The 22446-nt window shown below is 42.6% G+C and overlaps 1 protein-coding gene across 2 annotated transcripts in view; it reads left to right on the top strand.

Annotated features, from left to right (window-relative positions):
- Positions 1-22446, top strand: part of PUM3 (pumilio RNA binding family member 3) — a 38940-nt gene that overhangs the window by 11844 nt on the left and 4650 nt on the right. The window contains exons 10-15 of one of the 2 annotated variants that reach the window (XM_047829498.1): positions 1184-1282; positions 2165-2218; positions 6022-6102; positions 11281-11423; positions 18504-18726; positions 20230-20317. In XM_047829498.1, coding sequence (XP_047685454.1) covers positions 1184-1282; positions 2165-2218; positions 6022-6102; positions 11281-11423; positions 18504-18726; positions 20230-20317 — 688 coding nt within the window. The remainder of the gene's footprint in view (positions 1-1183; positions 1283-2164; positions 2219-6021; positions 6103-11280; positions 11424-18503; positions 18727-20229; positions 20318-22446) is intronic. The other variant, XM_047829499.1, reaches the window with a different exon arrangement.

Below are 22446 nucleotides of genomic sequence, written 5' to 3'. Positions count from 1 at the left end.
TTCCCTGGCCCTGGGGGCATTAACTCTCCAACTGGATAGCTTTGAATAGATTCATACGTTTAGATATGTAAGCTGAGCGCTGTATTTCTGGGACCCATCCTGGGATAAGATTACAAAATCGTTACGGATGAAATCACATATTTCTTATTGAAGAAAATAGTCTCTTTCCTGGTCAGAGACTTTGTATATGTTTTATTTATTTAATATAAATTTTTAAGTCGGGAACAGACTAACGTGGGGCCTAGCAGAACTGTCGGAACTCATTTACCTCTATGTGCTAGGCTTCCCAGATACAATTAAGAAATTAGGTACATTGACCATGCAGAAAGATTAAAAATACGCTAAATTACCTTGTAAGACATTAATAATTGGGATTTTACTAAAGGGGTCATTGATAAATGAGGACCTAGTCTAACAGACTCATTATTCTTAGGGAAATATCAGTTGAGTGTTTTTACGGTGAATTACGAAAATGATTTCCAGAAGTAATCCAGTGACAGACTGAAAAAGAGAAACTTTTTCAGCCCAAATTAGTGTTTTGTTTTCTGCTCATTACACACACGACCGTTTTAGGGAATAATATTGTATCTTTTTTATCTGGCTTTACTATTAAAAACTCCTTCCTTCTACAGCCACTTCGTAGCTTTATTTTTCTTTTTTTTAATTTTTTTTTTTCAACATTTATTTATTTTTGGGACAGAGAGAGACAGAGCATGAACGGGGGAGGGGCAGAGAGAGAGGGAGACACAGAATCGGAAACAGGCTCCAGGCTCTGAGCCATCAGCCCAGAGCCCGAGGCGGGGCTCGAACTCACGGGCCGCGAGATCGTGACCTGGCTGAAGTCGGACACTCAACCGACTGCGCCACCCAGGCGCCCCTATTTTTCTTGAAAAATCTTTTAGAATATACAACACACATACATACTTTTCTGAATAGATATTGGTAAAACTCCTTGGGTATTTTAATAGAAAACGCGTACCACCGGTATTCACTGCCCTCGATGGCGAAAAAGAGGTGTAGGAAAAGGTTGTGTTTTCTGCACGTGTCTCTATACGATTAAAAATGAAATTGTTCTCCACCTCTACTCTCTGTGATTCTCTGTGTATAACTGGTTCTCAGTAGAAGATTTTAAAAAGGCAGGAGGAAAGGACAAAATAAAGCCTTGGTGGCGTTTGTTCCCCAGGAAATGATCGAAGCCATCCGCGAGGCGGTAATATACCTGGCACACACACACGACGGCGCCAGAGTGGCCATGCACTGCCTGTGGCACGGCACGCCCAAGGTGAGTGTGTCGCTCGCGGCTTGAACCGCCTTCCCCTCCACTCTCCCGCTCCTTTGGTCTTTGCCCTGATGTGCATCAACATTATCTTTGCAAAGATGAGCCTCAGGGCCTCCCAGGAATTGGATTTTCTTAGGGCCTAGTGTTTCTCTGTTGGAGTTTTCATTAAAGTACAAAAAGCTTGAGTTGTCTTTATTTGGGAAGGGACCTGTCAAGCAAGTAGAAACAATATATATATCAGGCTTACCCGTATAGAAGTTTTGGTACCTGTCAGGTTCTTTGATTCCTCATTCAGTGATCTTAGTGGGGGAGGGAGAGGCGGGAGGAGATGATGAACACGCGAGATGATGCTCTCGTGGGTGTTCAGTACTTTGAGGGATGAGGTAAAGATCCGTGTTAGTTGCAGGAGTTTAACACGAAATGATCCACATTTCCTTGATCAGTATAATTTTGTCTTGTAAAAGTGTTGTGCTTTGCCCACTTTTTAAATGAATACCACTTGAGTTTCTGGTGAACCAATAAGTATTGAATACCGTCTGAATGCTGCACCCTTACGCATTTCCAGTCAGTTCACACGCTGAAAGAGATCTCTCCGTTCTCCCTGTAAAAGAAGGTATTTCCACTGGGTTTGCCTCACAGCTAATAACTTTAGGGTTCCGTTCTTAGGTCACGATGGATTGTCACGTACAGGTCTAATTGGATTGGAATAGCTCTGGAAAGACTTAAAGTATATTGCCGTTTTTTTGGTTCTGGCCACGTACCTGTTTTCACTCATGAGAAAAGTGTGTCAGACTGGTGGAAATTTAGCATTCTAGACATTTTTGGCCATGTAGTTTTTAATCCATAACTACAAGTTGTAAGACAAATTAACTTTTCTCTTTTAAGGACAGGAAAGTGATTGTGAAAACAATGAAGACTTACGTTGAAAAGGTGGCTAATGTAAGTATAAGAAAAGTAAAATTTCTGTTATTTTTTGTTTGCTTTTTGTCTTATTTTTAATAAAATGAAATCACATCTATTGTAGAAAATTTGAAAACTTCAGAAAATTGCCAACAAGAAAATTATTCATTATTTTAGTACAATCTCTTTCTGTGCATCTGCCTTTTTATGGCATTAAGTTTATACTAAATGAGATTTCTCCTTTTTGCATTTAATTTCATACTGTGACAACTTTCCATTTTTATTAGATATTTTTGAAGACCTGATATTTAACTTCTTTAATGAATCTGTCCATTTATGTTATTAAACGCGGAAATTACTGTCTAGAATAAATTTGTAAAGTCAGCAGAGAAAATTCCAGTTGTTAAGTTTTGTAGTTCTTTGGAACCCTTTGGAGATGCTATAAAAGCTCTCCTCATGAAATCATAGAAGGTATGAAAAGTTTTTTCCAGAGAGATTAATTGCCTTGAACGATAGTATTTCCATGTATTTAAATACTTACTAGTTTTCCATAGTATTTCTAGAATATACATAGTAGCAAACATATGTTAAAGCTTCTGATTTACTGGGGAACTAAAATTGGCCACAACAACTGTATCCTATCAAAAATGCAAAGAGAACTCCTAGCAGCTGGTGGCCACTTTGGACACCGATAAATTGGCACTCTGTGCCTATGGACGTTCGCAGCTGGAGACCGGGGAGGGAGTATAAGGCCATGTAAGGCAACTAACTTTTCTGTAACAAAATGAAAGCAAAGATTCTCTAGTGAGTTGTTTCCAACATATGAGATTTTACTGTTTGTTTTTCATCGTGAAGTAAATCTTCTAACATTTTAATTTGAGTATTTTAAATTAGAAATGAGTAAAAACCGAATGTTAGTAGAAAATTCTGAAAGGTATTAATAGTAAAAGACATTTCTTTCTTTCTTTCTTTGTTTCTCTCTTTTTGAGAGAGAGAGTGAGTGGGGGGATGGACAGAGAGAGAATCCTAACCAGGCTCTGTCCTGTCAGTGTAGAACCCAATGCAGGGCTCGAACCCACAGACCATGAGTTCATGACCTGAGCTGAAATCTAGAGTCTAAGGCTTAACCGACTGAGCCACCCAGGTAGCCCCCAAAGTAAAACACATTCTTAAATAATAAAATTAGATTTGTTTTAATTTTACAGTTGTATAAACGGTTTTGGGGTTTTTGTGTTTGTTTTGTTTTGGAGAACCTGATCCCAGCAAGGCATTATGATGGTAACAAGAAATGGACAGCGGCAGTGCCTTTTTTATCCCACGGAGTTGCTTCTAAAGAGAGGAGATAAACTAGTAACTGCCCATGGATTTAATTTATGGTTATTTAGACATGTTTAATTTTCCACGTATTGGGGATTCTTGACATACTCTCTTATTTCAGTCCTTTTACACGTATAAAGACTTACCATCTTGTGGCCTGGCCTATGGTCTGTCACAGGATCTTGAGGAGAGTTTGTTTTGTGGAATTGGTGCGTGTGGTATTCCATAAATGTCAGATCAGGGTGGTTGACAGCGTTGTTCATCTCATCAGTGTTGTTACTGATCTGTTTCTCCTTGGCTGCTTCCATCAGGTGCTGAGAAAAGTGTATTAAAAATCTCCAGCTGTAATTGTAGAGGTGTCTTTTTGTCACTGACGTTCTGTTCCAGTTTCTTTTGTATTCACCCAGAGAATGTGGGCATGCTTCTGTGTGTGGACTTAAAAATCAGAGACTGGTGGTTGTGTGCTGTGTACACATTGTTATGCTTTGTTTGCTTCTCTTAATTCATCTCAGGGTCCTTTTATTTCTACACACACACACACACACACACACACACACACACACACACAACTTTGTACCTCCCTCATTCTTTTTAATGACCGGATAGTGTTTCATTATAGGCTCTTAATTCACCTCAGGGTCCTTTTATTTCTACACACACACACACACACACACACACACACACACACACACACACACTTTGTACCTCCCTCGTTCTTTTTAATGACCGGATAGTGTTTCATTATAGGACTTCCGTAACTCAGTTAACCAGGCCCTAGTGTGGGATACTTGGGTAGTTTCTAGTTTTTTGTTATTTCTAGTAGTGCTAAAGAACATGCCCTTTGTGCCTTTGCGGAAGATAAATGCCTGGAGATAGAATTGCTAGATCTGAAAGTATGTGCATTTCAAGTTTTTATGAATGTTGTCACTTGGCTTTTCAAAGAAGTCGAATGACTGTACATTCTCATCAGTGACGAGCACGCCTGTTTTTCTCAAACCTTTGTCAAGTTAGTATATTAGCAAGAGTTTTCACTTTTGCCTATATGATAGGTGGAAAATGGTATTTCGTTGTTTTAATGATTGTCCTTAATTGACGAGGATTATTTCCTATGCTTAAAGCCAGCTGTCCCATGTTTTCTGTGAACTGTGTTCTCTGCCCATTTTTAGTAGTGTTGGTCTTTATGGTAACGATGTTAGACTTTGTCAGTTTTCTCCAGTTTTTTGTTTTTTAATGTTTAGTTATTTTGAGAAAGAGTGTGTGTGTGAGCAAGGGAGAGGGGTGGAAAGAGAGGGAGAGAGAATCTTAATCAGGCTTCACGCTCAGCATGGAGCCCTATATGGGGCTCGATCTCATGGCTGTGAGATCGTGACCCTGAGCTAAAATTAAGAGTCAGAAGCTTAACCCAGTGGGTCACCCAGGCGTCCCTCTCTGGTTAGTTTCTAACTGAAACATTATTACCTGCCATGTTCTTTATACGTGGCTCTGAATGAGTATTTTCAGAAGTCACATACCCTCTCCAAGTAAAAATGATTGATATCATTACCTAGGATACAAAAAAGAATATGCCACAAGCTGTGAAAACGCTTTTTTTCATAAAGTAGAAGTTCTTAAACTTTGGAACAGTGTCAGCATCGCGGAAGTAATTCTCTTATTTCAAGAGGTGTCACCATGGACATGTTTTGATCTTGGGCTGCTATATTAAAAGCGGTTATTTTTACCTAATTCTCATAGTCATTATATAAATATATTTTTTTAGTTTATTTTTTTAGTGTTTCTATTCTAATTAAACAGGATTATTTTAAAGAAATTAGACAATAGGGGCGCCACCGTGACTCAGTGGGTTGAGCATCACACTTCGGCTCAGGTCATGATCTCGCAGTTTGTGAGTTCGAGCCCTGCGTCAGGCTCTGTGCTGACAGTTTGGAGCCTGCTTTGGATTCTGTGTCTCCCTCTCTTCATGCTCTGTCTCTCTGTCTCAAAAATAAATAAATGTTAAAAAAAAAAAAAAGAAAGAAATTAGTATACAAAAGAAAATGAAACTATTACAGTGTCCTTCCTTCCAGGATTTTCTGTGTACACATGTGTATTTTGTATCTTATATGTGATTATATCTGAGTTTATATACTTTCTTTTTCATGATTGAAATTATATATACGTAGTTCTACATTCTTGGGCTTTTTTCCCACTTCCACTTGAACTTTTTGAGTTTAATTTCAAGTAGTAATTTATTAACAGGATACTTATTTTTGAGAGGTGTTACATCCTGGTTAAAAAACAAGTGAGTCTCGCCTATTTGATACTGAAGAATGTGCTTTTGCTTTTCTTTGTTTCTTGTAATCAACCTAGAATATCATTAACTAGGTCCTGATAAGAGAGGAAGTTCCTTTGAATGGCTTTTATCTGTCTTGTTTCTATCACTTTAGATAGTCGTTGGGTTGATAATCTTTATAAAGTGACTCCACGGGTATACTAAAGGGGAGAGGCTGTACATGTTTCTAACCTTTCCTGGCTTCCCTTTCTTACAGGGCCAGTACTCCCATTTGGTCTTATTGGCGGCATTTGATTGTATTGATGATACTAAGCTTGTGAAGCAGATAATCATATCAGTAAGTAATTAATTCTGATGGTCTTGGATAGAACTTAAATTTGTGGCTGTGTCAGTTTGACTTCATACCTATAAGTGTAACGACCTGGAAGTGTGCTTTCTGCCAGTATTTTGTTTTATTTATTAATTTGTTTGTTTAGTATTTCATTTGTTTTTATTTGTTTTTCTGATTTTAATAAGATATAGTTGACGTATAACATTATGTAAATTTAAGGAATACATTGTGTTGATTTGAGATACTCATTTATTGCAAAATGATTACCACCAAGTTTTTATTTATTTTTTTAGTTGACTCTGTTAAGTCCGTTTTGGACACTTGCTTCTTTCCTGTACAAAACAACAATATTATAACTTGATATTAATAATATTATTTTCAATTTGCAAAAGACTGGTTAAATTAGGATAACATGGCTGTCAGACCACAGGACATGCTAAATGAAAAATTAGCAACGCAGTGCTCGGGTTTGCTCAGAAATTCATTGCCATAGTAATTCTGCAGTTAGTCAGGAACCCACAGGGAGCGGATGCCCATGACCTTTCTCTCCTTCCTTTGGAGAAACGACCTGTACACAATTACCCGACTTATCAGTGCCCCTTCCTGGATGGAGCTGATAAAACTCCCTCAATTGCGATACTCCTTAGAGCTTCCGTGAAAGCTTTGTCAGAGTCCTATTAAAAATTCTCAGAAAATTCCTTTTCATTTCAGCAGTTCCTTGTAGCCTGGTCCAGCAACCATGAAGTGGTAATAAAGAAATGCAGTTCATTTAACCCTAAGTTTGCCTTCAGGAAAACTAAGTCGTCCTTTTGGCATTCTGCGACGCCTGCCTCTTTTTCTGACTTCTGACTATGTCATCCTTTCTTCCCTTCCCTTCCTTTCTTTCTAGTGCATAAACGGTGTGGGGTACATGACAGAGGTCACGGGGGTAGGGATGAGCAGTTGCAACATTGGTAGCAGTGACCAAAATTAGAAGCCTCTTAAAACAGTATGATCTGTATAGACTTGGATTACACGAACCTTTGTTTCATACATCCAGGTGGGGCCCTTCGGCCAATCTTAGTGACAAAAGCAGCTTCTCCCTTGTGGACGTTCAGAAAGAGACTTTACCTGTTGGCATGCGGTGGTGCTGTGGTCTCTGTGCAGCTGGTCTGGACCGGTAGAGCTGGTGTAGTAGAAAAAAGGGACCAGCTGGTCCAGGGGTAGATGCCAGCTGTCGGTCCCAGTGTGTGTGAATTTCTCATGCCCTCGCTGTCATGTTGTGACTTTCCCCTTGACTGTTTTAAGATTGCGATGACTTTCTTTGGGGTAGGATTGTGGGAAGAAACAAGTTGGCAAGACTTTCATGACACAAACTGAGTATTTTGGCATGTTCCTTGTGACTTTATTACCCTTTTGACTCCAATCAATAATGATTGTTTTTCATTCCGGTGACAGAGATGTGAGGCCATAAATTGGCAAAATGAATAAAGTTGTTTCAAGAAAATGGAAACAGGCTGGGCTATTGAAAGTTCGCTTTTGTTTTAATATTTTCACAACAACTGCAATTTGCATAAGTGTTCCAAATGGATTTCAAGAGAGGCCGGACTCCCTTCAGGATTTGCCTCCGTTGTCTGCTAGATTAATTTTTGCCCAAGCATTCATCCCACTTAGAAGTTGCTTGTGAAACAGTGTTGATTCCTTGTGCTTACCGGTTTGGTTCCCATAACTACTTAAGCTACATTCCTGATGACTTGCTCATACCTGGGGCAGCTTTCCCTGAGAGTGGCCTCTGTGCTGAACTCTTGCTTCTAACTGACGAAACTGTGTATCCTTACGCTCTGTTATAGCTAGCGACGGAACTCGGGAATGCCGATACCACCACGAAACCTGGTGTGGCGTTCAGTGCTTTTCACAAATACCCAAGAAAGCGTAGCGTGGCCACTAAGCATTCTTCTGTTCAGGGGTAACCAGACTTGCTGAAACGTCAGGTTGAAACCACAGCCCGGTCATCTGAGCCTTCCTCTTTCTCCACCTGCTTTACTTTCCAAAATAAACATGCTTCTAAAATTGATCCGTTTTTACCCTGGAATCGTGGGTGTGGTGCGGCTGCTCTGACGGCACGTTCCTCTGAGAAGGACGTAGGCAAACCGGCCAGTTGCTGTTTGAAAGTGAAGAATATTGATGCATACTTTAAAATATATTATCTTCTAAATGTACACAAAGGTACAAAGGATGACGCAGCAGACACCCAGCCTCCCAGCATCTGACCAGAAGTAAAACCTGACAGGCACACTGAAGTTCGTGCCTTTTGTGGACCTGTCCTGACTGTGTATCCCACCCTCCCCCATACCCACTGGGATGAATTCTCTGTTGTTTGGGAGCCTTGCCCTTTCACTGTATGTAAATGTATAGGGTACTGTTTTGCATGTTTACAGATTCTCCATAAACGATGCCTTGTCTGTTTTTTTCTGCACCTTGCTTTTTTCTTTTGGCATTGCCTTTGTGCGATTCAGGAGGGGTCGGCAAGTTTTTCGTAAAGGGCCAGATTGTAATTATTTTAGGATTTGTGAGCCATTTTATGATCTCTGTTCCCTAGTCTTGGTTTTTTTGTGTGCTTTTTTTGTTGTGTTTTGTTTTGTCTTTGTCTTTAATGCCCCTTCAAAATATGAAAACCACTCTTATCTCCTTGGATATGTGAAAGCAGGCTGCAGGTTGGATTTGACCCACGGGCCATGGCTTGCCCGCCCTGTTCTAAATCCCTGATTTTCAGTGCCAAATAGTATTGTACTATGAGTAGAATAATTTTTCCAGTTTTCTGTTGGAGACTTAGATTGTTTATAATTTTAAAAATACTTCAGTTCTCTTTAGATTTTGCTATCCCACGTGATTTTATGAGCATCCGTGTAGGTCTCCATGTTTTTCTAAGGCGTTTACGTAGCAGAATGGATGGGTTGCCAGACACCCTGCACAGATGTTTACAGAGTCACGTGTGGTATTTGCCACCCAGACACCACAAAACCTGTTGCATCATGCAGTGCTTTTAAAAATAGCCAAGACAGCTTAGTGTTACTAAGCATTCTGTTCACAGTAACTGGCTTTCCTGAAATGTCAGGTGGAAGTCACAGCCTACGCTCTCCTCTTTTATGACCAAGCCCCAGTTCAGTCTCTAGATAGCGCTCTCTGCTCTCCCAGCCGGACCTGCTCTCCACATCCTTGCAGTTTGTCCTTGCTCTCCATTCATTCAGCGGTTAATCATGACGTGACCCGGGGCTCACAGAGTCAGACGCGTTCACAGACCAGGAGGGCACATGAGGAGCCCGGCCGGGTGTGGGGGGGTGGGCTATGGGAGGTAGCTGCCAGCTTCTAGGAACTTGAGCTCCATAGGGATAGAGGCTCCTGGTTTCGTGTTCTTTTTTTTTTTTTTTTTTTTCTATTTAATTGCGGTACAATACACATAATATCAAACTTACCATCTTAACCTTTCCCTGTGTTTTTGCATAGTTTTTTTTTATTGAAGTAAAGTTGGCATACAATATTATATTAGTTTCAGGTGTATAGCATAATGATTCCACAGTTATTTACATTCCTCCGTGCTCCTCATGGTGATGCGTCCCCATTGGTCCCCAACAAGGTCATGACAATATTGTGGACTCTGTACCCTATGCTGTACTTTACAGCCCTGTGACTTACTCATTATAAAACACAAAATAAACATCGGAAATATACTCAAATACAAAGAACAAACTGGTGATGGGTGACCTTTACACTTCTCCTGCAAGTCACTCCACTCGTGTAAACCTTGGGCTTCTTATTAGTGAAATGGAAGGAGCCCTAGTACCTCTGTCAAGGTGCTGTGAAGAGTATTTAAGATGAAGGGTGTTCTGCTCACAGCACTGGCTCTGGTTCCTGGTAAGCTCTTAACAAGTGTTAGCTTCTGTTGGTGATCACAGGAAGCACCATACACTTTTGCGCAGATAATGAGGGAAGCTTGGGATCTTAAAAAGAGAACCATGGCTCTTGCGTGGAATCTGGAGCTGGCATTGCCAATGTCTGGGTCACAGATTTGGTAGCGTTGTGATCTCCTCGATGACCAACTTCATCTTTGGCTCGGTTCCTTGCGTTAAATTACTAACCTCACTGTAATCAGTAGTTACTTAAGAGATCGGAACATCTAAGTATATATTATCTCACGGAGAATTCCTTTCCATGGAGTCAGAGCCCTGCCACTGTCCTCGGGCAGGTCACCTGCCCTGTTTATGGGTTCCTCATCTGAAAACCTCAAGTGTTGGACTGAATTTTTTCTGTGGCCCCAACCACTTCTGCAGAAATCCCTGCTGCTCAAACACGTATGGCTTTGAATATCTATTAGGGCTTGTTGCAAGAAATAGGAATGTTGTGGTGGGGGGGAACGATTTTTTTCTGTTGCAGATTCTCTCTTAAGAATACAGGAGTTTTTTCACAGTGACTTTCCTGTCTGAAAACATCAGGGCATTTATACAGGAGCTTAGTTGGGGTGGGGATGACATTGCCTTTGTTACTTAAATTCAGACAACTAGAAAAGGAGATTATTGTTCTTGGTTAGTTGATTGGAAATGTCATAGAGTGTAATTATTTGTAACTGCTCCGTGGAGTCTTTCTGCATTTATTTCCTTCCCCGCCCATTTTTGTTTTCAATGCAATCCTTAAACAGCCTTCATTTGCCATGAATAAGCAGCTAACTTTAAAAGCCTTTATTCACTTGTGCGATTTAACAGAGTTCCTTTATCTGTCTTCACATACATCTCAGTGGGGAAATTCTAATAAGAATGTTCTTCATCGATGCTGATGCTGCATTTAAAGCAGCTGCAAATTGACTGTATCTGCTCAGTGACCCCAGCAAGCGGTGTCCCTAGTAATAGTGGCCTAAGAACTATTGGTCATGGTGAATGAAGAGAACTCCGTTAAATATTTTTTTTAAGTCCTTGAGCTCGGTCACTTATATAAATGGATTTGTTCAGTAATGCTAGTCACAGTGCAGACTCCAGTCTGTGTTCTGAGTGTAAATCCTTGTGCTTTAATGACATGATTTCAAACTTAGCTCCACATTTTCTTTTACGTACATTGGGAAAAATAGTGGAGAATGTACCCTTCTGTACCTCTTGGATTTCGAGTGCACATTATTTTAAGCACCTAGATTCATTTTTTGTGTCTTTGATTTCACAGGAAATTATTAGTTCCTTGCCTAACATAATAAATGACAAATACGGAAGGAAGGTCCTCTTGTATTTACTGAGCCCCAGAGATCCTGCACACACAGTGCGGGAAATTATTGAGGTTCTGCAGAGAGGAGATGGGAACGCACACAGGTAAGAATAGTACAGTGGCTTGAGCCCTTTGTTTTCTGGTGTGGTTGCTTATTTTGAGTAGCTTACATTTCCAGAAATCTCCTCACACATGCATATCCTCTCTTGTGCTTCTCTAAAACTTGGAAGGTGAATCCCATTTTTAAGCCTGTAATTTTGGCAGATTCTTTAAAGTTTTTATCTAGAAAAGGAGATAAATGTATTGTGCCAAAAGAATGCCTCTGAGTGCCTGGCACAGAGTAGGCATTCATTGTGTGGTCCGTTTTGGTTTTGCTGCATTTATTTGTTTTAAACTGGAGCAATTTTTTTTTTTTTTTAATTTTACTTATTTTTTTAAGCTCTGGTATGGCTGTCATACAGTGTTATTTTAGTTTCAGGGGTACAATATAGTGATTCAGCAATTCTATACATTCTTCAGTGCTCATCATCGTAAGTGTGTTCTTCACCTATTTTATCCACTCCCGTCCCCGCCTCCCCTCTGGGTAGGTAACCATCAGTTTGTTCCCTATAGGTGAGAGTCTGTTTTTTGGTTTGTCTCTCTCTTTTTTTTTCTTAGTTGATTTATTTCTTAAATTCTGCATATGAGTGACATCATATGTTATTTTATTTGTCTTTCTCGGACTTATTTCACTTAGCATTATACTCTGTGACTCCATCCGTGTTGTTGCACACGGCAAGATTGTATTCTTTTTATGGCTGGGCAATATTCCATTGTCTCTATACACCACATCTTCTTTGTCCATTCATCTATTGATGGATAGTTGAGCTGCTTCCATAGTTTGGCTATTCTAAATAACGCTGCAATAAACATAGGGGTGTATGTTTTCAAATTAGTGTTTTCGTACTAATTTGAATTAGTTACTAATTCTAATTAGTTACTAATTAGTTACTACTAATTAGTTACTTTTCAAATTAGTGTTTTCGTACTCGTTGGGTATATACCCATTAGTGGAATCACTGGATCATACGGTAATTCTGTTTGTAATTTTTTGAGGAACCTCTGTACTCTTTTCCACAGTGGCTGCACCAGTTTGCATTCCCACCAACAGGGTTCCTTTTTCTCGACATCCTCACCAGCACTTATTGTTTCTTGTGTTTCTGATTTTAGCCATTCTGACAGGTGTGAGGTGGTATCTAATCGTTTTGATTTGCATTTCCCTAATGGTTAGTGATGTTGAGCATCATTTCATGTGCCTGTTGTCTTTCTGTAGGTCTTCTTTGGAGAAATGTCTGTTCATGTCTTTTGCCCTTTTTTAATTTGATTCTTTGTTTCTCTGGTGTTGAGTTGTGCAAGTTCTTTATATGTTTTGGATACTAACCCCTTATCAGATATGTCACTGGCAAATAACTCCTCCCATTCCGTAGACTGTCTTTTAGTTTTGTTGATTATTTCCTTTGCTGTGCAGAAGCTTTTTCTTTTCATGTAGCCCTGGTAGTTTATTTTTGTTTGCATTTCCCTTGCCTCAAGAGACATATCTAGAAAGATGTTGCTATGGCCGATGTCAGAGAAACTACAGCCTATGCTCTCTTCTAGGATTTTTATGGTTTCAGGTGTCCAGTTTAGGTTCTTAATCTATTTTTAGTTTATTTTTGTGTATGGTATGAGAAAGTGGTCCAGTTTCATTCTTTTGCATATAGCTGTCCAGTTTCGCAATATCTTTGTTGAAGAGACTGTCATTGTCCCATTGCATATTCTTGCCTTGCAATCCTTTGTTGAAGATTAATTGACCGTATAATTGTGGGTTCATTTCTAGGCTCTCTCTCTTCTGTTCCATTGTTCTATGTGTCTGTTTTTTGTGCCTGTGCCATACTGTTTTGATTCTACAGCTTCGTAGTATATCTTGAAATCTGGGATTGTGATACCTCCAGTTGTGTTCTGTTTCAAGATTGCTTTGGTTATTCAGGGTCTTTTGTAGTTCCATAAAAATTTTAGGATTATTTCTTCAAGTTCTGGGGAAAATGCTATTGGTATTTTGGTAGGGATTACATTAAATCTGTAGATTGCTTTGGGTATCCTGGCCATTTTAACAATTTTTGTTCTTCTAATCCATGAGCATGAAATGTTTTTCCATTTGTTTGTGTCTTCAGTTTCTTTCAGCAGTGTTTTATAGCTTTCAGGGTATAGGTCTTTCACCACCTTGCTCAAGTTTATTCCTACATACTCTTTTTGGTACAATTGTAAATGGAGTTTTTTTTCCTTAATTTCTCTTTCTGCTACTTCATTATTAGTGTATAGAAATGCAGTGGATTTCTGATTGTTAATTTTGTATCCTGTGACCCTAACTCATTTATCCGTTTTGGTAGTTCTTTGCTAGAGTCTTTAGGGTTTACTCTAGATCGTATCATGTCCTCTGCGAAGAGTGACAGTTACACGTCTTCCTTACCAATTTAGATTCCTTTTATTTCTTTCGTGTTGTCTCATTGCTGTGGCTAGGACTTCAGTACTCTTGAATAAAAGTGCTGAGCGTGGACATCCTTGTCTTATTCCTGATCTTAGGGAAAAGCTGTTTTTCATCATTGATGATGAGGTTAGCTGTGGGTTTTTGTTATATATGGCCTTTATTATCTTGAGGTATGTTCCCTCTAAACCTGCTTTGTTGAGGGTTTCTATCATGAACGGATGTTGTATTTTGTCACATCTTTTTTCTGCATCTATTGAAACATCTTTTTTCTTGTTGATGCATTATTTTGATTGATTTGTGACTATTGAACCACCCTTGCATCCCAAGAATAAATCCCACTTGATTGTGGTGAGTGTTTTTTTAGTGTATTATTGGATTTGATTTGCTATTTTGTGGAGTGTTTTTGCATCTGTGTTCATCAGAGATAATTGGCCTGTGAGTCTCTGTATTTTTCTGTAGTGCCTTTATCTGGTTTGGTATCAGAGTAATGCTGGCCTCATAGAATGAATTTAGAAGCGTTCCTTCTTCTATTTTTTGGAGTAGTTTGAAAAGGATAGGTAGTATTAACTCTTCATTAAATGTTTGGTAGAATTCACCTGTGAAGTCCTCTGGTCCTGAACTTGTGTTTGCTGGAAGTCTTTTGATCACGGCTTCAGTTTCATTGCTGGTAATCGGCCTGTTCAAATTTTCCGTTTCTTCCAGATTTAGTTTTGGAAGGTTCTATGTTTCTGGGAATTCATGCATTTCTTCTAACTTGTCCAATTTGTGGGCACACAAGTTTTTATACTATTATATTGTAACCCTGTGTATTTCTGTGGTGTCAGTTGTTATTTCTCCTTTTTCATTTCTGATTTTGTTTATTTGAGGCTGCCTAAGGGTTTATCAATTTTGTTCATCTTTTCAAAGAACAAGCTCCTGGTTTCATCTGTTTTATTGGGTTTTTTTAGTTTCTGTTGTGTTTATTTCTGCTCTGTTTATTATTTCCTTCTTTATACTGGTTTTAGGTTTTGTTTGTTGTTCTTATCTAGCTCCTTTAGGTGTAAAATTAAATTGTTCTTTTGAGATTTTTCTTGCTTCTTGAGGTATGCCTGTATTGCTGTATACTTCCCTCTTAGAACCACCTTTGCTGCATCTTGAAGATTTTGGATTGTTGTGTCTTCATTTTCATTTGTCTCCGTGAATTTTTTAATTTCCTCTTTGATTTCTTATTGACTTATTCATTCTTTAGTAGCATGTTATTCAGCGTCCATCTGTTTGTGTTCTTTCCTGATTTTTTCGTGTGGTTGATTGCTAGTTTCATAGCATTGTGGTCAGAAAAGATACGTGGTATATGACATCAGTCTTTTTGAATTTGCTGAGACCTGTTTTGTGGCCTACTATGATGTATTAGGGAGACTATTCCATATAAATTTGAAAAGAATGTGTATTCTATTGTTTTAGGATGGAATGTTCTGAGTATGTGTTAAATCCATCTGGTCTAAACTGTTATTCAAAGCCACTGTTTCCTTGTTGATTTGCTATTTAAATCATCTGTCTGTTAATGTAAATGGATTCTCAGAGTCCTCTATTGTTAATGTATTATCAGTTATTTCCTTTATGTCTGTTATTAGCTGCTTTATGTATTTGAGTGCTTCCACATTGGGTGCATGGATATTTACAATCGCTATCTCTTCTCGTTGGATTGTCCCCTTTATAATTTTGCAGTATCCTTATGCGTCTCTTGTTACAGTCTTGTAAGTTTTAAAGTCTGTTTTGTCCAATACAGGTATTGCTACCCCAGCTGTCTTTTTATTTCCATTTCGTTGATAAATGCTGTTCCATCCCTTTATTTTCATTGTGCATGTGTCTTTAGGTCTGAAATGAGTCTTGTAGGCAGCATATAGATGAATCTTTTTTTATCCGTTCTGTCACCCTATGTCTTTTGATTGGAGTGTTTCGTCCATTTGCATTCAAAGTAAATATTGATAGGCACGTACTTATTGCCATTTTGTTACTTGCTTTATGATTGTTTTGTAGTTCTGTTCCTTCCCATTGCTCTTTTCTCTCACAGTTTGCTGGCTTTCTGTAGTGTGATATACTTGGATTCCTTTTTCTTTATTTTAGTCATATCTATTACCGGTTTTTAAATTGGGATTATCATTAGGTTTATATGTGACATCTTATGCATCTAGGAATCTGTTAAGTTGATGGTCACTTGAGTTTAAACCCATTCTAAAAGCACCAAATTGTTACTTTTCTGCTCTTTCCCTTCCTCATTTTAGGCATGGTGTCATACTTTTACATCCTTTTATTTTGTCACTCCCTCAACTGATTGGTATAAATATACTGAATTTTGCTGCCTTTATGTTTCCTACTTTTCTTACTCCTGCTTACGGTCTTTCCTTTTCACTCAGGGTGTGTCTCCTTTTGCATTTCTTGCAGGGCTGGTCTAGTGGTGATGAATTCCTTTAACTTTTGTTCGTCTGGGAAACTCTTAATCTCTCTATTCTGAATGATATCCTTGCTGGATGAGTATTGTTGGTAGCATGTTTTTTCTTTCAGAACTTTGAATATATCACGCCACTCCCTTCTGACGTGCAGGGTTTCTGCTGAAAAATCAGCTGATAGCCTGAGGGGGCTTCCCTTCCTTGTATGTAAATGTTTTCTTTTCTCTTGTTTCTTTAAAAAGTCTCCGGCACGTTTTGCCATTTTGATTACTGTGTGTCTTGGTGTGGACCTCCTTGGGCTGATTTTGTTGAGGTTCTCTCTACCTCCTGGATCTGGGGATCTGTTTCCTTTGGGGGATTTGGGAAGTTTTGAGCTGGTAACTTCTATAAGTAAGTTTTCTGCCCCTTTTTCTCTCTCTTTTTCCGGGATCTTTACAATGCAAATATTATTACGCTTGGTGACGTTGCTGATTCCCTTAATCTCTTTCCATTTTCTATTGTTGTTTGGCCCCTGTGTTAGTGGGCCAGTGTGGGGCCGCCTCGGGCTCGATTTGAGTCAGACCAGGTGTCTGCCATGGTGCAGTAGCCCCGACCTGCAGCGGTGCCTTCCCTGTGTTGTCCCCTGAGAAGCTTTCCCCGGGGCGGGACCCGCTGTCAGACCAGAGGTCTTCGCCCAGACCCTGCTGGCGCTGCCCTAGACTGCGGGTGGTTAACTTGCCCTCTCCCCGGGGCGGGAGTCGCTGCGGAGTGGTGCTGGCCCCTGTCAGAGCTGCTCACACACGGCCTCAGCTTGTGGCCCTGCCTCGGATGGTCTCTGGGCCAAGAGTGTTGGAGGAGGGAGGTCTGCAAGAGGACACGGCGTGGAGCTAGTCGGTTTGGGGGGGGTGGGGCGCGTGGGGGGGCAGGGTCCCGGAGCTGAGGCCTAGCCAGGAGGGCTGAGTCTACAGAAGTGCTCACAGATGGGGGGCGCTGTTAGCAAATCAGGTGGACGGTGTTGCGTGGGCACCGTTCCCACAGGGGTCCGTGTGCCTCGGCCAGGGGACAGGGGAGGGAAGTGGCGCCCTCCAGCTTCTTCTTTCCTATAGAAGTGTCCCGAAGATCCCTGCCCCTCCATCCCAGGCTGTGAGCTTAGTAAACAGATTTCCCTCCCGCATATCCCAGGTGCTTTTCGAACTGCTGCTTCTGTGTTGTGTATCTCCACAGACCTTTTTGTCATGCTGTCTCTAAGGCAGGGACTCCGTTTTCTGTCACCCTCCCTGCTCTCCCAGAGCCAAGCATGCTGAAAGTTCTGGGTGTTAAGCCCCACCAATTATAAGAACCCATGAGATTATGCCCCGCTGATTGTCAAAGCCACATGTTTCGATCCCACATGTTACAGGGATTCGTCTTCCCCAGGCAGACACCCCGTGTAGGGCCCGCCTCTCGTGAGGGGCTGTTTCTCTCCCTCCTCCACCCCCACTGCAGATAGTCCTGGGCATCATTTCAGCTTCCGACCCGCGTCTCCTCCCTTCCTGTCCTCACCAGTATGGCCTCATCTCTAGATTTAGCGGTTTAGACGCAGTTCTGCCAGTCCTCTGGTCATTCTCTGGGTTGTTCACCCTGATGTGGGTGTTATCGAGTGTAACCACGGGAGGAGGTGGGCTTAGGGTCCTCTTCTGCCGTCCTCCCCGGAGATCAGTTTTGCTTTATTTTTAAAGCTATTGTTATCATATAATTCGATATTGTAGAGAGTAGAGTCCATAAAGTAGTCTAATCCTGTCTTCTAACTTGTTGTTGTTGTTGTTTGGGTATTACATCGGGCGAGGTTCACTTACTAAGTGCTGATTCTGTGACAGGCACTGTTCAGATCCTGGAGACACAAAGATGAAAGCGAGGTATCCCACCCTTATAAGTTGCTTACTACCTGCACACCACAGAGAGAGAAACGATTACGCCAAGTTGGACCAAGACTGTTTCTTAAAAATGTTTAGTGTGTGTTTATTTTTGAGAGAGAGAGAGTGTGTGTATGAGCAGGGGTGGGGCAGGGAGAGACATGCAGAATCTAGGGCAGGCTCCAGGCTGCCCGACGTGGGGGTCGAGCCCACGAACCGTGAGATCATGATGTGAGCCAAAGTTGGATGCTTAACCGACTGAGCCACCCAGGCGCCCCTGACGCAGATTGTTTAAAGCCCGTAGAGGTTTTTGTGGTGATAAGATTCCTGTCTTTCCGTCGCCACTCATCTCACCTGAGTGCCTCGTTCGCCACGCTCCTACAGTAAGAAGGACACCGCCATCCGCCGGCGAGAGCTCCTGGAGGCCGTCTCTCCGGCTTTGTTAAGCTACCTGCAAGGACACGCCCGCGAAGTGGTGCTGGATAAGTCTGCGTGCGTGTTGGTGCCCGGCATTCTGGGAGCTGCCACGGGAGACGTCCAGCCCACCATGAGCGCCATCGCCGGCTTGGCGGCCGCAGAGTTGCACCCGGGCGGCCAGGACGGAGAGGTAACGTGCTGTCGCGAGACAGGCGGAAAGCTGCAGCGTCGCACAGACGCCGGTCACCGAGATCAGGGCTCGAAGAGAACTCCGATGCCGACTGCCTCCCCTCAGCCCGAACCCGCAGCACATCTGATCCTGCGGATTCGGAACACGGTGCCGCTGCAGGGCTGTCCTCCTCAGAGCTTCCCGTGACTTCCTCTTACCCACAGAGTCGAGACCGTCGTCTTAACGCGGCTCTCTGCGGCCCGTGGTTGGCACCAGGCTGCCTTCCTAGCTTTTGCGGTGTTCTTCACTCTGTTTTGAATTCACTGTGGATTTTTGCACCTCTCTGCATTCGCACGCACCTCTTTCCTCACCCTGGATGCCACCTGTGTCCCCATTTTGCCGTGCTGTCCCTGTAGAAAGCCTCACTCATCCTAGAAGTTGCCCAGAGTCCCTCTCCTTGAAGTCTTCCCAAGTTCCCTCCCATTAAAAGAGTCCGCTCTTTCTGATAGCTCCCCTGCCTGCCTGCCTTGGCCCGGGACTCCTTCTGCCTTACCTCTTAAGCTCCTTGATCCACACGCCTCATCTCTGCTGGGCGGCGGTCAGCCCTGTTCCCCCATCCCCCAAAGCTTACCGTTTTGCTGAACACAACATAGAGACGAATACATACCCAGATAATTACCCACTAGAGGATGGAGATACCTGCTGTAAAGGACACGTACGTGTTCTCTGGGGCCGTATGAGAATGGGAGCCAGCCTGTCCCCAGGAAGGCTTCCCCGAGGCAGTGAAGGTTACACTGAGGCCGGAGGATCGTAGCTCAGTGAAGAAAGGCAGAGGGAGGAACAGGGGCCGCAGTTGGAAGGAGGGAAGGGTCTCGGCTCATTTGGGGACAGAGGGCTCAAGGGAGGTCAGCCGGCAGAGGGAAGAAGAGGCAGAGGTCAGACCGGGCAGGGCCTGTGTGTTGGGGAGTCTACTATCTCCTGCTGCGGGCCCTGGGTCTGGACCCTCCCCTCACAGGGCAGAGCGTAGAAACCAGCCAGGAGGATGTAGGCGTGATGAGTTTGCTCTGCAAGGGATGGAGCCCGTTGTCTCCATGCTTGATAAGGAGAGATCCTAGGTGCTGTGGGACCCGTGGGGACCAAGTGTCAGTGTTTCTGCTGTCACGCTTCGTCCCACAGGTTCATTTGCACTCAGAACTGCCTATTGCAGCCTGAACAGTGGTTGGCAGGACGTTGGGACGAGCGCCGTGTGGTGCTATTCAGCGTGGAGGTCATGAGGCCGCGCCTGAAGTGCCTTTTAGTGGCTCTGGCCGCGGTGTCCCTCTTCCTCTCAATCTGGGGATTGGGCCAGATCTCTGGTCCCTCCAGGCGTTCAGGGCCACTCCCGATCATGACCTCCCTCCTGAGTGTTGTCGAACTTCCAACTTGTCTGAGTCCTCACCTGTGTGCGGTGATAGAGAATGGATTGTCGGCCGAGGCGTGGCTGAAGACCGCTGTTTAAGTCCCTGCCTCCTTGCCCCCTTGCAGCTTCACGTCGCAGAGCATCCTGCGGGACATCTCGTTCTGAAGTGGTTAATAGAACAAGATAAGAAGATGAAGGAAAGCGGAAGAGAAGGTAGGCTGTGAAACTTGACCTTTTCCTGTATCTCATGTGGAATTTCAGTAATTCCTGACGCCCCTGAACTGTATGCCGGTCGTTTATGTTCAAGTGAAACTTGCTGAGCGTTTACAAATGATGTCTATGAACGAGAAGTAATTTAGGGGTTGCAAATAATGCTCTAGTAGATGTTGGAAATTTATGTCCCATAATCCTTTAATTTCCTTTCTCTGTCCACCCTCCCTCGCTACTTCCGGCTTTGGATCTGGCTGGCCAGAGCCCTAAAGTGCCATTCCGTTCCTTGAGGGGGTGGGGGCGGGAAGGGGGGGAAGATTTGTGAGTGTCACTACCCCCAGCTGAAAAGTGTATTTATCTCTACTTTGGAGGAAAGGATAAGCAGAAGAAAACTATCCTCCTCAGAATTTTGAGCTAATGCCTGTTTGGCATTGAAAATACATATGACCAAAGAGCAAGCCAGTGCTTGGCCGCTTGCTGCTCTGCAGAAAGTCAGCTTTCAAGAGAAGGACAGCGTCTTTTATCCGCCTGAAAAGTGGCATCCCATTCCTGTCTCGGTCCTGTCTTTGACCAGACCTTCTGTTACTGAGTTCGAGCTCCATCCAGTATTGTAGCCACTGAAGGGCTTTCCCAAACCCTCATTGTGTCTGGACAAAGCGACAGATCATGAATTTCTGTCTTGAGGCAACTTGCAGCCTGATGGCTAGTGGGGCGATCAGTACAGTAGTACAGTTGTCACTTCTCACTCTCCCTTGAGGATCAGAGACTTGGGGCTGTTTTTCATTGCACGCTTCCCGTAAAGGAGACAGCTTGTAACACAGTTTGAAGGGAAAATAATGTATTGAATCATCTTTTTCATTATTAAGAATTCAGTGCTCTGTTGAGCTGAGTTTATGTCAGAAAAGTCTGGTTTACTTTTAAAATCCAAAGAATTTTCGGGGCGCCTGGGTGGCTCAGTCGGTTAAGCGTCCGACTTCGGCTCAGGTCACGATCTCGCGGTCCGTGGGTTCGAGTCCCGCATCGGGCTCTGGGCTGATGGCTCAGAGCCTGGAGCCTGCTTCCGATTCTGTGTCTCCCTCTCTCTGCCCCTCCCCCGTTCATTCTCTGTCTCTCTCTGTCCCAAAAATAAAATAAAAAATAAATAAAGAAATAAATAAAGTTAAAAAAATAAATAAATAAAATCCAAAGAATTTTCAAGTGACTTTTGTCCCTAATTCGGTTACACTGGCAGCACATGCTTGTGTGGACCTGCCATGTTCCTCACATTCACGGAGCTCCGAATGGGCATGGCTGGCTGTCTTGGTCCTCTGTCGCCGTGTAACAAGCCACCCCAAAACTTGGTAGTTCTCAAACAACATCTGATCGGGGTTTGGTTTTGTTCTCCTCACTGTCACCTGGAGCAGCTCGGCTTAGGGTCGGAGTATCCCTGCACTTGGACGATGGCTGGCGGTGGCCAAGTCCAGCAGCCTCGTGCCATCCCGCCAGGCTGCTTGGGCTTCCTCACAACATGGTGGGTGGGCTCTAAGAGAAGAAAGCAGGTGCGTGGTGCTTTTATGATTTAGCCATAGAAGTTACTTAACATCGCTCTTTCCCTTCTCTCTTGGTTAAGTCCGTCACAGGCCCACCAGAGTTCAAAAGAAGACATTGATTCCAGCTCCGGGTGGGGGTGGGCGCGTGCAGCATTCTAGAAGAGCACACAGGACAGGGATACTGTCGTGGTCAGTCACCTTTGGAAAACACCATCTGCCTCACTGGCCGATTGCTGTCCTTCGACCTGTGCCGTGAAGAGCTAAATAACCCTAGGCCTCTTGGCTTTTAAAGGGTCCTCACATTTGAGTATCTTCTGATACTCAGAAGATACTGAATTACATACGCAACCACCCAAGATACTTACCTTCAAGATAGGTTTCCCTTCACTTACATCTGTACCCAACCCTAGCTTTCAGAATTTCTGCTTTGTCCAAGAATTAGTTACATACACTTCCATCACACGGTGAATAAGATAATATACCAAGCCCTTGGGAATCTGATAATGACAAGCAAGCTAATAACTCAAGATGAGTAACATTTTTGACCGGTGAATGGCTAGCTTTGTAGACAGAAATTACCAGGTGTCAATCACAATAGTCACG

Source organism: Prionailurus viverrinus, chromosome D4 (assembly GCF_022837055.1).
Source record: "Prionailurus viverrinus isolate Anna chromosome D4, UM_Priviv_1.0, whole genome shotgun sequence".
Taxonomy (NCBI): Eukaryota; Metazoa; Chordata; class Mammalia; order Carnivora; family Felidae; genus Prionailurus; species Prionailurus viverrinus.
Note: the sequence above shows the minus strand (reverse complement) of the source record. Positions and strands in the feature narration are given on the sequence as shown.